This window comes from Sebastes umbrosus, chromosome 21 (genome assembly GCF_015220745.1).
Source record: "Sebastes umbrosus isolate fSebUmb1 chromosome 21, fSebUmb1.pri, whole genome shotgun sequence".
In the NCBI taxonomy this organism is placed as follows: Eukaryota; Metazoa; Chordata; class Actinopteri; order Perciformes; family Sebastidae; genus Sebastes; species Sebastes umbrosus.
In genome coordinates, this window is record NC_051289.1 from 16,179,945 (window position 1) to 16,194,024 (window position 14,080).

The 14,080-nt window shown below is 40.2% G+C and overlaps 1 protein-coding gene across 5 annotated transcripts in view; it reads right to left on the minus strand.

Moving 5' to 3' along the window:
- Positions 1-4,223: 4,223 nt before the first annotated feature.
- Positions 4,224-14,080, minus strand: part of phldb2b (pleckstrin homology-like domain, family B, member 2b) — a 47,028-nt gene continuing 37,171 nt past the window's right edge. For all 5 annotated transcript variants that reach the window (XM_037757309.1, XM_037757311.1, XM_037757312.1 and 2 more), the window contains 8 exons: positions 13,873-14,016; positions 13,549-13,648; positions 11,998-12,148; positions 8,350-8,440; positions 8,091-8,237; positions 7,437-7,656; positions 6,524-6,609; positions 4,224-6,357 (listed from right to left, as the gene is read on the minus strand). In XM_037757309.1, the coding sequence (XP_037613237.1) occupies positions 6,217-6,357; positions 6,524-6,609; positions 7,437-7,656; positions 8,091-8,237; positions 8,350-8,440; positions 11,998-12,148; positions 13,549-13,648; positions 13,873-14,016 (1,080 nt within the window). In that variant the 3' untranslated portion in view covers positions 4,224-6,216. The remainder of the gene's footprint in view (positions 6,358-6,523; positions 6,610-7,436; positions 7,657-8,090; positions 8,238-8,349; positions 8,441-11,997; positions 12,149-13,548; positions 13,649-13,872; positions 14,017-14,080) is intronic.

Genomic DNA, 14,080 nt, shown 5'->3' on the forward strand with positions numbered 1-14,080 from the left:
GAATAATGCCGCCGATGAAGCAGCTAAGGGAGCTGCAGGCTATGTTGTTAATAGTATGATGATGTTACAGTTTAATTCGTTTGATGAACTGGGTACCTTTTTAGATGATGTAAAAAAGGCTCAGGAGGACGCTCCTGGGCATGAAAGAAAAGCCTGGGAAGATGCAGGTGCCACTAACTGTGTGTCAGAACTTTGGACAAAGGATGGTAAAACAGTTATGCCAAACAGTTGGATTCCAACTATGTTGAAACAAACCCATGGGCTATGCCATGCTGGTGTGGCCATTATGATGTTTGCCCTTGATGCGTGGTGGTTCCCGCAGAAAAGGAAGACTGTTGTGGACTATGTCCAAAGGTGTGAAATATGTCAAGCGTGTAACATCAGACCTACAGACAAACCACCGGTGGGCAAATACCCTAAACCCCAGGGACCTGGGGAACAGGTGGTCATGGATTTCACGGATATGGGTGTCCGGGTGGGAGGGAAACGATTTTTGTTAGTCATAGTGGATGCCTTCTCCAGGTGGATAGAGGCCTATCCGACTGGAAAAGAGGATGCAAAAGCGGTCATAAAATGTCTGGTGAATGACTACATTCCTAAACACGGTTTCCCAAAACTCATTCGGACTGATAATGGCTCTCATTTTAAAAACAAACATTTGAGAGAAGTAGAGACTGTTTTGGGTCTGGAACACAAATATGGCTCGGTGTACCACCCGGAATCGCAGGGAAAGGTCGAGAGGGCTAATAGAACCATTAAAGGGAAGTTGTTAAAAGTCTGTAAGACCACAGGAATGTCCTGGCCTGATGCACTCCCTGTTGTTCTATTATCAATTCGCTCTTCCGTTAACTCGTCAACAGGGCTGACTCCGTTTGAGCTTACCTGTGGCAGACCCTTTCCCGGTCCTTTGCATCCTTTCTGTGTGCTTCCCGCTGTTGGGTACCGCCCCTATTATCAGTCGGTTAATGCTATTGTTTCAGCTTTCTCCTGTCCAGGTGCTCCTTATCCTGCTCCACCTCAGAGGTCAGAACTCAAGGCGGGTCCCCCTGAACACCTCTGGTTGAAGGTGTTAAAGAGGAAGTGGTCGGAACCACGTTGGACGGGACCACATCAGGTGACAGCAAGGACCTCCACAGCGGTTCAACTGAAAGGGAAAGGCTGCGTCTGGTGGCACTTGACACAGTGCTGTTCCACCAACGGTCCACCACCAGGAGGCGATCTCATCTCCGGCGGCATCGATACAGGGGAGCCAACACCGCCGGAAATCGCTCTGCAGGGACACCAGTCATCGGAACAGCACCTGGGGTAGATGCAAGCTTCACTGCAGGGACACCAGTCATCGGAACAGCACCTGGGGTAGATGCAAGCTTCACTGCAGGGACACCAGTCATCGGAACAGCACCTGGGGTAGATGCAAGCTTCACTGCAGGGACACCAGTCATCGGAACAGCACCTGGGGTAGATGCAAGCTTCTCTGCAGGGACACCAGAGAAGACCAACTGACAGACACGTGAGATAACAACATCACGGTCAAAAACATTGAGTAACTAGTTGACTTTTTGCATTTCCAGTAAAATAAAATTGCATGTAAATGAGTTGAAAGAGATACAACAGGGTAAGAAGGTTTCAAGGTCTTGCTGATTTTACAGTTAAAATACGGCTTACAAGAATGAATAGGTAACTCTTCAGGTGGACATATATTCCATTATTTTTTATTTTTTACTGCTTTACAATATAAAGGTTGTAGTACTTTTCGTGCTCCTTGTTCTCCGTCATATAACAACTATAGTTTAGGGAACGTGGGGAGGGCCAGGGTTCCTCAACATGGAGTTTCTGTATCAAGAAACCGAGGGTTCCGCAGAAGGGATGGTGTGATTTAATTTTAATTATGTTACAGGAACAGATAATACAAGGATTGTACCGTTCTTTGATATTTCAGTGTGCCAAGGGTGAACTTTAATAAGTTCAAAAGAGGAAATGTTGGAAATATCTCAGGATGTATTTTAAGATATGTCTCTGCGTAAGTAGAAAATCTAGTGTTACGTATGAAGTAACTGGGTCTAATCTCACTAGCAGACTGGTAGACGCCTAGCTATCAGAAAACCGGTTGAAATTGGATAATGACTTGCAAGGAATGTATGTATTTATGAAACAAAGATAGTCTATCTTTCTCTTTGTCTGAGTCTATACACTAATACAATCAAGTAGAAGTAGAGGTAAATAACATAAGGGTGTAAGAACATAGAATTATAATTGATCATACTAATAAAGGGATAATGTATGTAGAATATCTGTTTATATGTAATAGTAATTCAATTGTAGGACTGGGTAATAGCATGTATGGTATGTGTGTACAAGTGTCATCTTTATATCTTATCGAGCCTGGGACAGAGGGAGGAAGGGGGTAGGGAACAGGGTGTTCTTGCAGAATGGATAACGTAGAATGGAGTCAGAAGTAGCAGAAGTGAGAGGTCATCTAGGTCACAAGAAAAGTAACATAACAAAGCTATGGAAAAGTACTGGGTCTTGCCCATTAAGAACGCCCTGTCCCTCCTTCAGACCCTAAAGGTGCATAAATATCAAGTGTAAAGAACGACTATTCATTTATTCTCTGCGAACTGACCTCCGTGCTGCGTGACGTCAGAGACACATTGATGAATCCAGATCTGTTGTAATAACTCTGTGCAACTATTGATGAGTATATCTTCGGAATAAATTGTTTGACTTTAACTAACATAATATCTTGTGTATGATTTATCTTTGAGCTTGTAGCTGCTTAGAAGACAAACCAACACGCAGAAGGTGAGACATCCCTGAGGGGATTTCCCTTCAGCGACCAATCACATCAGGAGTGATAGAGATCATTATTCACTACCTATTGCAATATTTATAATGGCAGTGTCCACTTGTGCTGACAGCTTATAAAGGTAAGATACAACTTTATAAAACCCCAACATATGCATGAACTGTTTTCAAGTCAGTGGAGGATCTCAAAGTTTCCAAATATATCAAGTAAATTTGAAAGAATGTCCTACAAATATTAAAAAGCTAGTCGAAGCCGACAGTGAGAGAGGGGTTTGAAACAGATTTCATAGAGCTTTGCTGCAACATTCATTAGAAATCAATGATAAAAAGTTGCAAAAGACAACAGTTATTTGTTAAACTGGTTGTCTCTCAGACCTGCATTACAGTCACAATGCATTCTGGGTAAGATGTAAGGTGGCTGTCTGACAGTACCTACTTTCTGCCACATGGTGGTGCTCCATCCCCATGTTAACCATGCAATTGTTTTCCATGTTATCCTGGTGTGACACACTTTGGTTATTTTTTTTCTACAAAAACATTTCAGTAATTGATTTGAAGTTTTATTTTAATGTTTGTTACCCAAGAAAGTTGACTGACTCATCTGGTGTTGAAAAGATGCCCACATTTGACACACTAGTTAAAATGTAACAGGTATCTCACGTCTGTGGTTCTAGAGCAGGGGTTCTCAACCTTTTGTAACTTGAGGCCGACCTCCGATTGTTAAAAAACTTCCAAGGACCACCTTCCCAAATAAATGACAAACTGGGCTATAAATATGTACGATGCCACTGTCAGGTGTAATGACCCACATAAATATTCAGCTTACCCTCACCCATCACTGCCTGCCATTATGAATCCAAAGTATTCAGGGTCATATTTCCTCACCACACACTTTTACTGGTTTCAAAAACTGCTCGATTTTGTGTCACTGCATCTGTGACGTATATTTCTGTAAAGGGGAGACTCGTGGGTACCCATAGAACCCATTTTCATTCACATATCTTGAGGTCAGAGGTCAAGGGACCCCTTTGAAAATGTCCATGGCAGTTTTTCCTCACCAAAATTTTGCGTAATTTTTTAGCGTTATTTAGCCTCCTTCCCGACAAGCTGGCATGGCGTGGTCGGTACCAATGGATTCATTAGGTTTTTCTAGTTTGATATGATGCAAGGACCTTCACTCTAACTTTAAAAGTGAGCCCAGTCCAGTGGTTGAGAATAGCTGTTCTAGAGTATGTGACAGCACTCAACAAGGCAACTTTGACATTTTTCTAAATCTGCCATCTCATTCCTGTAATGAATTACTATTTTGTTGTAGTTGGCAACCTAATGTTGTCAAAGCTATGGTTTCCTCCCTGCAAAAGTGGCATTGTAATTTATTTTGTGACACACTGGGCAGTGAACTAATTTCTTAAAAATTATAAAAGGTAAAATATATTTATTATTCATATGGAAATACAAAATTAAGATACATGCATTGGTAATGGCATAAATACAGTAGGATCAACATAAAAAATAATTATATTAAAAAAAAAAAAGCTCATGGAAGCTTCCGCTGTAACAGTTCCTTTAGTTGGTGGAAAACAACCATGAGCTTGTCATGTAGAAACATATATAATTTTTGATCTTATTGTACTGAACAAAGAGAAGTCAAAGCAAATAAACGACATATACATTATACCACATAAACATGTACTTTGGTCAATAAACAAAAAGCCAAGAGGCAAGATGATAAATGCACTGATCAGTGGACTGAACCATTCAGACGTAGTATGGAGCATAATATGCAATATAAAAAGCAGCTTTAGTGATCAATGTGGAACAAAATATTGAATTAGTGGTAATAAAAGCAATGCAATGAAAGCTAGTGGACCAAAGCAGCACAATAAGCAGTCAGTTTTGATGACTAAAAGCCTCTTAAGTGAGTGCGTGTACCATAGATTCTTTCTGCCTGACATCTTTAAAAGACAACATACTCAGAAAAGCACTCAGGACCTTGCTTCCACATTGTTTTCCTCGCCACAGACAGTTTGGCATTGTATATAGATACATGTAGCTCTTAAAAATATAGATAATATGCATGTCAAAATACTGTCACACAAAATATGATTTAAAAAAGGCACATTTTGAGTTGATAATGGATCATGTCCCCACTTGTTTAAAACTAACTACAACTTAGAAACAAAATGTACAAATACCATAATTTTGTGCCTTAATAAAAGTCCTTATTCCTCGTGCTTATTTAACTAACAACTTCTATTAGAAAATAACAAGCCTGACACTAACTATGTTATAACAGAGCTTCATTTCTGAGTCTGTGGTGGCACCATTGTAAACCCAGCACAGTAATCCATTAATAAAATTACTGATAATCACCACGTTGAGTGCATAATTACACTCTTTTGATATGATGGTGGTGTGGCTTGGATTATTAGTGTCGTTCACCATATAAGAATAGCACCTTGGAGCTGCATTAGAAGCTCGTATAGTATATAGAAGTGCACAGAGTGTGCACGCAAAACAGGCACTTCTTTATATGTTATGTGTGTATAAACTCACACATGATCAATATGATGCATGCACACAGTTAAGACCTGAGAATGCCACAGTAATGATACATGAAATTAAGATGAAAACAATTCAAATACATTTGCTCAACTACTTTTACTAAATGAATATGCATTATTTATTCTGTACGCAGAAAATGGGCTAAAAATGATTAAAACACAATTGAAACGGTGTAAGAATTGATTAAACCCATCTCAAAATTGACCTTCCATGACATGTTAAAATTGTTTAAGCTTTATGTGGCACTTAGTGTTTCTAAACACAACTACTGTCATGTATTCCTGGTTGATAATGACATGCTATAGAGCTCAAACTGGTTCACCCCACATCCATTTCTCCAATAGTATCTCTACGTTAAAAAAACCTTTGTAAAATAGCTTCTTATGGCTAGAAAAGGAGCTGCACAGTCTGCTCTTTTCTGAAGAAAATGGGTTGTAATAAGCTCATATAAAATATATTTTTTTAACATTTATGTCCTTTACACTTAAGCAAAACCGTAAGGTACACCTGAACTCCCTCCAAGGCACGGTGGTGCACCGTAGCACATTTCAGATCTCCTGAACTTCATTACGTCTCTAAGATTGAACCCCTAAAAATGTTCAAATTATTATCTTCAATCTGCCTACAATTTCACATGAATGCTCCACATATAACTGTAAACCCAAATGAGACGGGCCGCTGTCTCTACACAACAGAAACTGTGTTCATTCTTCAGCATAGATGACGATAACATCCATCCGGACACGTAAAAAGTCCCAAGAAAAAAAAAAAAAAAAGGAATAGAAAACTTAAGTCTTTAAAGCCACAAAGAGTTTTATAGCCCGTTGGCACATCCCCGCTCCTTCACTACACCATAAACTGGGTGTAACCCTCGGCGCCCGTGACGATCACATCCATCCAGATCCTCATGGCCTCAGGAGAGGGAGCAACCATGTAGTAGACTCTGTCATGAGTCTTTACACTGAAGGTCAGGGAGGGATTCGGGCTCTGAATGAGGAGATGGTGAAGGATGAAACAAGAACAGAGGGAGGATGGTGAGTGGGAGACAGAAAGAAAACTTCTTTTTACTTTAGATTAGAAGATAACAAACCATACTTTTCAGGACAGAAGTCATTTGCATGTATTGATTTTGTAGCAACATATACACACATACCTTATGTGCATTCTTCAAGTGGTCGTAATACACTTCTTCAATAGCTTGGAAGTAGATGACTCCTTTCAGCTTGGCTTCATGCTTGTCTGTAGAAGACATAACAGTTACCATGACATATAAATGAAGTGTATAAATTAGAGCTGTCAAAGTTAACGTGATAATAACATGTTAACACCACTAATTTATTTAACGCATTTACGCAACTTTAAGGATAGCGACTTTTTTTAAAGGGGTCCCTTGACCTCTGACCTCAAGATATGTGAATGAAAATGGGTTCTGTGGGTACCCACAAGTCTCCCCTTCACAGACATGCCCACTTTATGATGATCACATGCAGTTTGGGGCAAGTCATAGTCAAGTCAGCACACTGACACACTGACAGCTGTTGTTACCTGTTGGGCTTGAGTTTGCCATGTTATGATTTGAGCATATTTTGTAATTATGCTAAATGCAGTACCTGTGAGGGTTTCTGGACAATATTTGCCATTGTTTTGTGTTTTTAATTGATTTCCAATAATAAATATATACATACATTTGCATAAAGCAGCATATTTGTCCACTCCCATGTTGATAAGAGTATTAAATACTTGACAAATCTCCCTTTAAGATACATTTAATACAGATAAAAAATGTGTGATTAATTTGCGATTAACTATGGACAATCATGCAATTCAATATTTTAATCAATTGACAGCCCTAGTATAAACACAAATGTGTGTAAGTGTACTGTAGTGTGTTCAGTTTTATTTATATGTAATGATTTATATTTCAAATGCATGTAAAATATAGGAAATACAAAATATTAAATATATCTGTAAAATACCTGTGTGTGTGCCTCTATCTATGTGGATGCTCTGTACACTTGTCTGTAGTTTTTGTGTTTGCATGTGCATCTTCTACCCTACAACAGTACCTGAATAGTAGGAGAGCGTGCGTCGGTTGCGGTCGAAGACGAACCAGCGTTTCTTCCAGGTTTTGATTTTGCCTCCCATTTTGATCAAGTAGCCGCGGCAGGTCTTTTCAGAGATGGATAAGTGGAAGCATGTGTCTGTGCTGTGGCCTGCCGACTCAATGTGAGCCCGCAAGTCAAAATCGTCCTTTCGCACCGGAAGGTACCGCGTCAGTGGCCGGGACTGGGGAGAAAAGAGTGAACGGGTTCATTGAAAAAGGAGAGGGAATTGTTTCAAGTAATGACAATGATGTATTTATAATTTCTTCTGTGTTTATATAATTCATACAAATCATGCAGATGTATATCATTATGTTAGATGGATTAAAGATTCTTTCTTCTGCTGCCAACAGTTGATGGTCCAGGCAAGAGAACTAAAGATGATGGATGAAGCTTATGTCAGCACAGACATGATGAAGCAATACAAAGAAAGGGAAGTATGCATAAAACATACAAAAGTTAGCTACAGAAACAAGATGGAATGCTTTGTAGAAAAAGTAAAAGGTTAATAACGGGACATCGAGTTCAAAATGTCTGAGAAACACTTTCCAATCATAAATGAACATTGTTGAGTGGAACACAAATCTTTTATGCTCCGGTGTGGTTTTTCTTTCCTACCTGTGCCCTCTGTTTTTCTCGCAGTTTCACCTCCCGGTCGATGAGTTTTTGGCGTCTGCTCGTCTCCTCCTGTAGCCTTTTCTCCAGGTCCTCCCTTCTTTTCCTCTCCTCATCCAGCGCTTGCTTTCGCACTTCCATCTCTTGCTCCTGAAGAATAATTGAAAAATGTTACACAGTTTGAAAACACACAAACACACTCTACCATTAACAAACTGTAAAACAGTGATAAAACAAAAGGATGATTTTATCTGGAAGTGACCTTGTGTTCGATGAGGCGGCTCTTCTCTGCCTGGGCTTCTCTCAGCAGACGCTCCATCTCCTCTAGCTTGGCCATATTTGAAGTACTGGCACTGCAGCACACAAACATATGAATCACATCAGAAAAAAACAAGCAGAAACAACGTTTTTTCTGCACCACTTGGTATACAGTCATGGGAAAACAAACACCAAATCAACCGTCATGTGGCTGAACCTGAAATACACTGAAAATGCAATGAAACTGAGCAGCTGCCAAGTTAATCAATTAAAGCTGCTACACCAGCAGCAAGCGGGACAAAGGGGTAGCAGGTCAGACGTGCTCACAGTGAGCACGGTTCTGCCCACAAGGCTGTAACATTTCCCCTGGGCTATTCTCCCTCTTTACCAATGAATTTATGATCAATGAGAAACATTTGACGTTTGTTATGTATGCTGATGACATGGCCTTATTTGGCCTTCTACAGAAAACAGACCCAGTAGGAGAAATCGATGTGGCCAAGACAAAAGAGTTAATTATCTGCACAGAACAAGATCTGAAAACAGAGCCGGTTTACTTGATGGCCAACGTGTTGAAACTGTGGAAAACTTACACTAATATCTCCTATACAGTTCTGGATTCCCAGGTGAGCTTCTCTGGAAATACAGAGTGTATTTCCAATAGATGCTCACAGCGACTTCTTAGGAAACTTGGAGGCCTCGGTGTTAGTCAGCACATTTTAGAAAACTAGTGTACAAAACTATTCTTGAGAATGTTTTAACTTTTCACCTTCCCGCCTGGTACCGTTGCCTAAACTCTAGATGTAAGAATAATCTTTCTAGGTTTACGTCAATGACAAGCCCTCGGCTCAAGGACGAGGAAGAAAGCGAGGAGCGTTCTGTCAGATAGCTCCCATCCTCTCTTCAGTTGCTGTTTTAATATGACCTTGTGTTTTATTAGCTTGTCTGCTTTTTATGTTGTTGTTTCTTGTGTTTGATGAGCCAAAGACACATTCCCACCCTGGTGGACTAAAAGCTATATTCTATTCTAACTGACTCCAGTCTGACTTTTCCATGCGTTTTTTCAGGAGTTACAGTTTCTGAGAAAAGGCTACACTCTCCTGAGACTACTCCTGATTGTTCACTGTTAATGTGTGTGTGTATGTGTGCTGAAACGAAGCGGAAATCCTTCAGGAAAGGAAGCCTGAATGTCAAGGCAATCTAAAGATCAGACCATCTCTCTTTCCTCTCCCTCTCTCTGTCTTTCTGTAACACTGTCTGACTCTCTGATGCCTGTGTCACTGTCTTCACTTTAGAACAGCAGGTCCAGTCTAGCTTCAAGTCTGACTGCAGATGGTCTACACATGACAAGCATTCTTGACTGACATCACAGGGAAAGGATTTGTGTATATGTTTGTCATGGTTAAACCGTATTTTTTCCTCTCAATTATCCTCTTTCTCTACCTTTGACATGCACGCACACACTCTCTCTTATCCCGAGCCAGAAGGAAATGGATACTCTGTTGATCTGTGATGATGTCACAACATTGTTAAGATGGATGGTACACATTAGACTCAGTCTAAACAAATCAGGAATGGAGGGGAGGGCTAGAGAGAGAAGTGGGGTACCCCAAGCAATCGAATAGAGAAAAAAAGGATCGGGAGGGAGGGAGGGAGGGTATGACAGATGAAGAAAAAACAAGAGCAAGCGGAGAAAAAAATGCTTTCCCGCTCTCTGGTATTTTTTCATAATCAGTTGCCAGCTTTATATAAAATCACCACTCTCTATTCTGCCATAACTTTAACTGAATACCACCAATTTACATACCAGTGAATTCTGGATGTGAATATTACCGTAAATCTGTTTATTGTTAGACACTTTTGTATGTTCATTAATATTCACTTTCATTATAAAAACATGCCACCTAACATAAAAAAATATGATAGGTAGACTTAATTAAATCAGTATCTGTGACTGCATTACATGCCATATTTTAGTCTACTACTTGCATTTAGACTCCAACTAATCGTCCACCACTCATCCTGTTTCCTCACATAAACATGAATCCAACCTCATTGTAACATCCATCCTCTCCTCTCTTCCTCCCATCCCCTTGCCATTCTCTTACCTCAATCGACGAGAAGGAATCACACTCATAGTCATTGTAGACCGGCGCGGCTCAAATCTATTCATTCAAGTATTTGGATTACTTGAGAAGAAATTTATTTCTCTTGCTCCAACACTTGTATCTCCAGAAAACGGGACACATCACTGACAAGAAATTCCACTTCTATCATAAAACTATGTTTTTTTTGTCCAGCTCTGATCCAGGTTTCAACACACGTCTTCAAATCTAAGCCGGTACAACACAATCCAACTGGAACCATACTGAGGATAACACAGAGGCAGCCTGTTCCAAGAAAACTTGCAGAGGGGTCAATCTGCAAATGGTTTGGAACTGTGCAAAAATCTATCTGCAGAAACAAGACCATACCATTCAGAGGAACAAGAGGAGGGGAGACAAAAGACAGATGCAACCACTGTAAAATAGGAGAGAAGGAAAGCAAGCACACATGGTTTGAGTCCAGACGGGGGGGTGGACCCCTAAATGTACCTCCACGCTGAACACACACACACACACACAAACACACACACCTTCATGTTTTCCGTCTTCCGTAACCTGACCCTTAGAACACTAATCAAGAGTCCCCCTTAACTCATATAACACACACAGTTCTACACATCTTATTCTCCAAGGAGGGACCATGAAAGGCGGGAAACCTCGGCTTTGCAGCTCCACACACTTTTTACATTAACTCACTTTCTAGTCTCTTTGTTGCACCCCCCCCCCCCCCCGACCACCATTCTTATAGTCAATGTTTCATATTATGAACACAAAGGGACATTTTTGTGTTTTCAATTTTCGGTCTGTCTCTTGTCAAATTTCAACTTTTCAACCTTTTTTCATTCAAAGAGAGTGAAGAAAGTAGCTGTGAGTTATGTCCATCAGCACATACTTCACACAGAAATATTCAAGCTCAACACTGAAGTCAGAAATGAAAACACCAATGACAGGCTTCATTGTTTTGTTTCTGTTCCTTCTATTAATAACCACAGCTGCCCTGTCTCCTAAAAAATTACATTCCCATACAACTAAACTGCATTCTCATATATTTTGTCGTGGATTACGTTTGTCTTTGATGTAGTCAATTGAGCAACATAGTCAATTGAGCGACCGTTAGTGAAAGTTACGTGGTATAATTATGATTATAACAAGCGAGGAAGTCCACTACGGGCCGGCGTGGAGGTGGACAGGTCAAACTAACATCGAACTTCCCCCCAGGAGACTACTGTTCATGTTCCGTGTGAAACGTAGTCATTTTAAGCCAAACCATGTTGTTTTTTTTACTAAACCTAACCCAGTTGTTTTGTTGCCAAAACCTAACTAAGTAGTGTTGCTGCATTTTTTGTTCTGTTTTGCTTCAATTTACAATGTTAACCACGTGTTTAAAAAATGCGACCGTAATCCAGGACAAAATATGTTTCCCTCGAAACGTTATCGAGAATGCAGGTTAGTTGTTTGGGAACGTATTTATTTTTTGTAGGAGACAGGGTTGGCCACAGACATACACGTGTGTACATACACAAACAACTCACGCCAGCGACACATACCTGGAGACATTATCAGGTGAGCAAGCAGAGATGCTGGTTTCAATGGAGTCCGTGCTATCCACACTCATTGTGTCGAAGGCCTGGTTGTCGCGGTACCCAAAGGCATCGAGGTAGACGTTGGTCTGGGAAGCTGTTCGCGAGCCGGGCTGACCTGGAGACACACACAGAATGAGAAATAAACAACAGTTTCAGCGGTGACTAATGCTATTTACTCTTCTTATACGTGTGTGCACACTTGTGCTGTACCTGTCTCTGTCACTCCATCTGGGTCAACATTTTGCCCAGATGGCTTCAATTCTGGATCACAATGCCCCGCCACTGTGAAATGCTCTTGTACGTTCAGGGAAAAAATAAATCCACACCGTATTGGTGGTAGTAATCTTGTTGAAATGCGTCAAAATAGTAGAACTCACAAACAAACGAACAAGTCCTAAAAGAAGTTAAAGCAGTCCACAGATGTCTGGAAAGAAAATGAGATGTCTTCAGAAGTAGAAGGAGGAATGATGACTAAATTACGGTGCAGATACTTTAAAGATAGACTAACTCAGCCTCTGGGTACAGGAAGAAACACACAAAAAGAACTGATACCATCTGACCCATGCAGCAGACCCACCCATCTGATGAGACAGATCAAGGCACCAAGGGACCGAGGGGCCGGATGCACATGTACCAGTGTCCGGGAAATACAGCAGTACTATTACAACACAAGGCACAGAATACTCTAAACAGATTTTGGAATAAATTATTTTTTTAGTAAATCTGTCAGGTAAAGAGATACCTAATGAAAGATCAAAATTCATTGGTTCATCTGCATATAAATAATTACATTTTCATTCAAAATAGTAAGACTATATACACGTCAAACTTGATATGGAAAAATAGGCACAGGGTCCTTGAGGTAACAAACCATCCTTCATTTTTAAGCAGCTAAATCTGCGTTCAAAACCACATACCAGCATACACCCAAACCGAGGGCAAAGGGATTATACTGTGGTGAGTGAACGGCACATTTTCTTAATGATGGGAAATGGCTGGTTGACGTTTGTGGCAGGAAGTTGACTTAAAATAAATCTATTTCTAAGCTGCTTTTTTTTGTAACAACCTTTTTTTTACTAACAAACGTGACAATTTTTAAATTGTTCATACTCAAACCAGCACCTCTGCTCTACTAGTCTACTCAGTCACAAACACAATACTTTACACCATTTGATGGAGCAGCCCTCCTCCACTTACATTCCTGCACTATCTCCACTGACAGATAAACAAATGAGAAACTTTGTGATCCAACAAAATACAATGAGGTGCACACCCACACACAAAACACCATAACAAGGGTAGATGTTACCATATTAGGCGTATTTTCATGTGACAACTCAGAGATGAGTGTTTGTTTGAGTGAAGGAGACACAAATAAGAGAGAAAACTGACAGATAAAGATAGTATTTGTAAGTGAAATTACATGTATCCCCATGAAATGATGTACCTACATGTAATCTCCTTATCTGTATATATGGTTTCTAAGTGAGTGCATTTGTGCATGTGTTTGTATACCTTTATGCAGACGTCGAGATTCAGTTTCCTTGTTGGATAAGGAATAGATTCTTGGGAGAATGCTGCCACAACTTGTGCTCTGTACCAGGGGATGATGGGACTGTAAACGACCAAGAAGAGACCAAACCTTTTTACTTCCATGTTTTAGTAATTAAAAAATAATAATCTGGCTTGCATCTTTGAAATTACACAATATTTATAATTATAAAAAACAATACAACTGAGAAAATAAGCTACAGATAGACCAAGAAAAAGTGTGACATTAATGATTTTTTATTGATTTGTGTCACTTATGCATACATGATCATCTATATGTATGTGTACCTTGGTAGGATAGCTGCGTCCCAGTGTTGCACACGTAAACTGGGGCGTCATGATGGGTGTGGTTTTCTTCCTGGGTAATGTGTCACTTAGATAAGAACCGCCTTCTCTTTCAGACCTCTTCCTCTCTTCCAGCAAACGGAAATGCTGATCAAGCACATACAAGCACACACATCACAACAGAGGAAAGGGATGTACACCGTTAACCAAT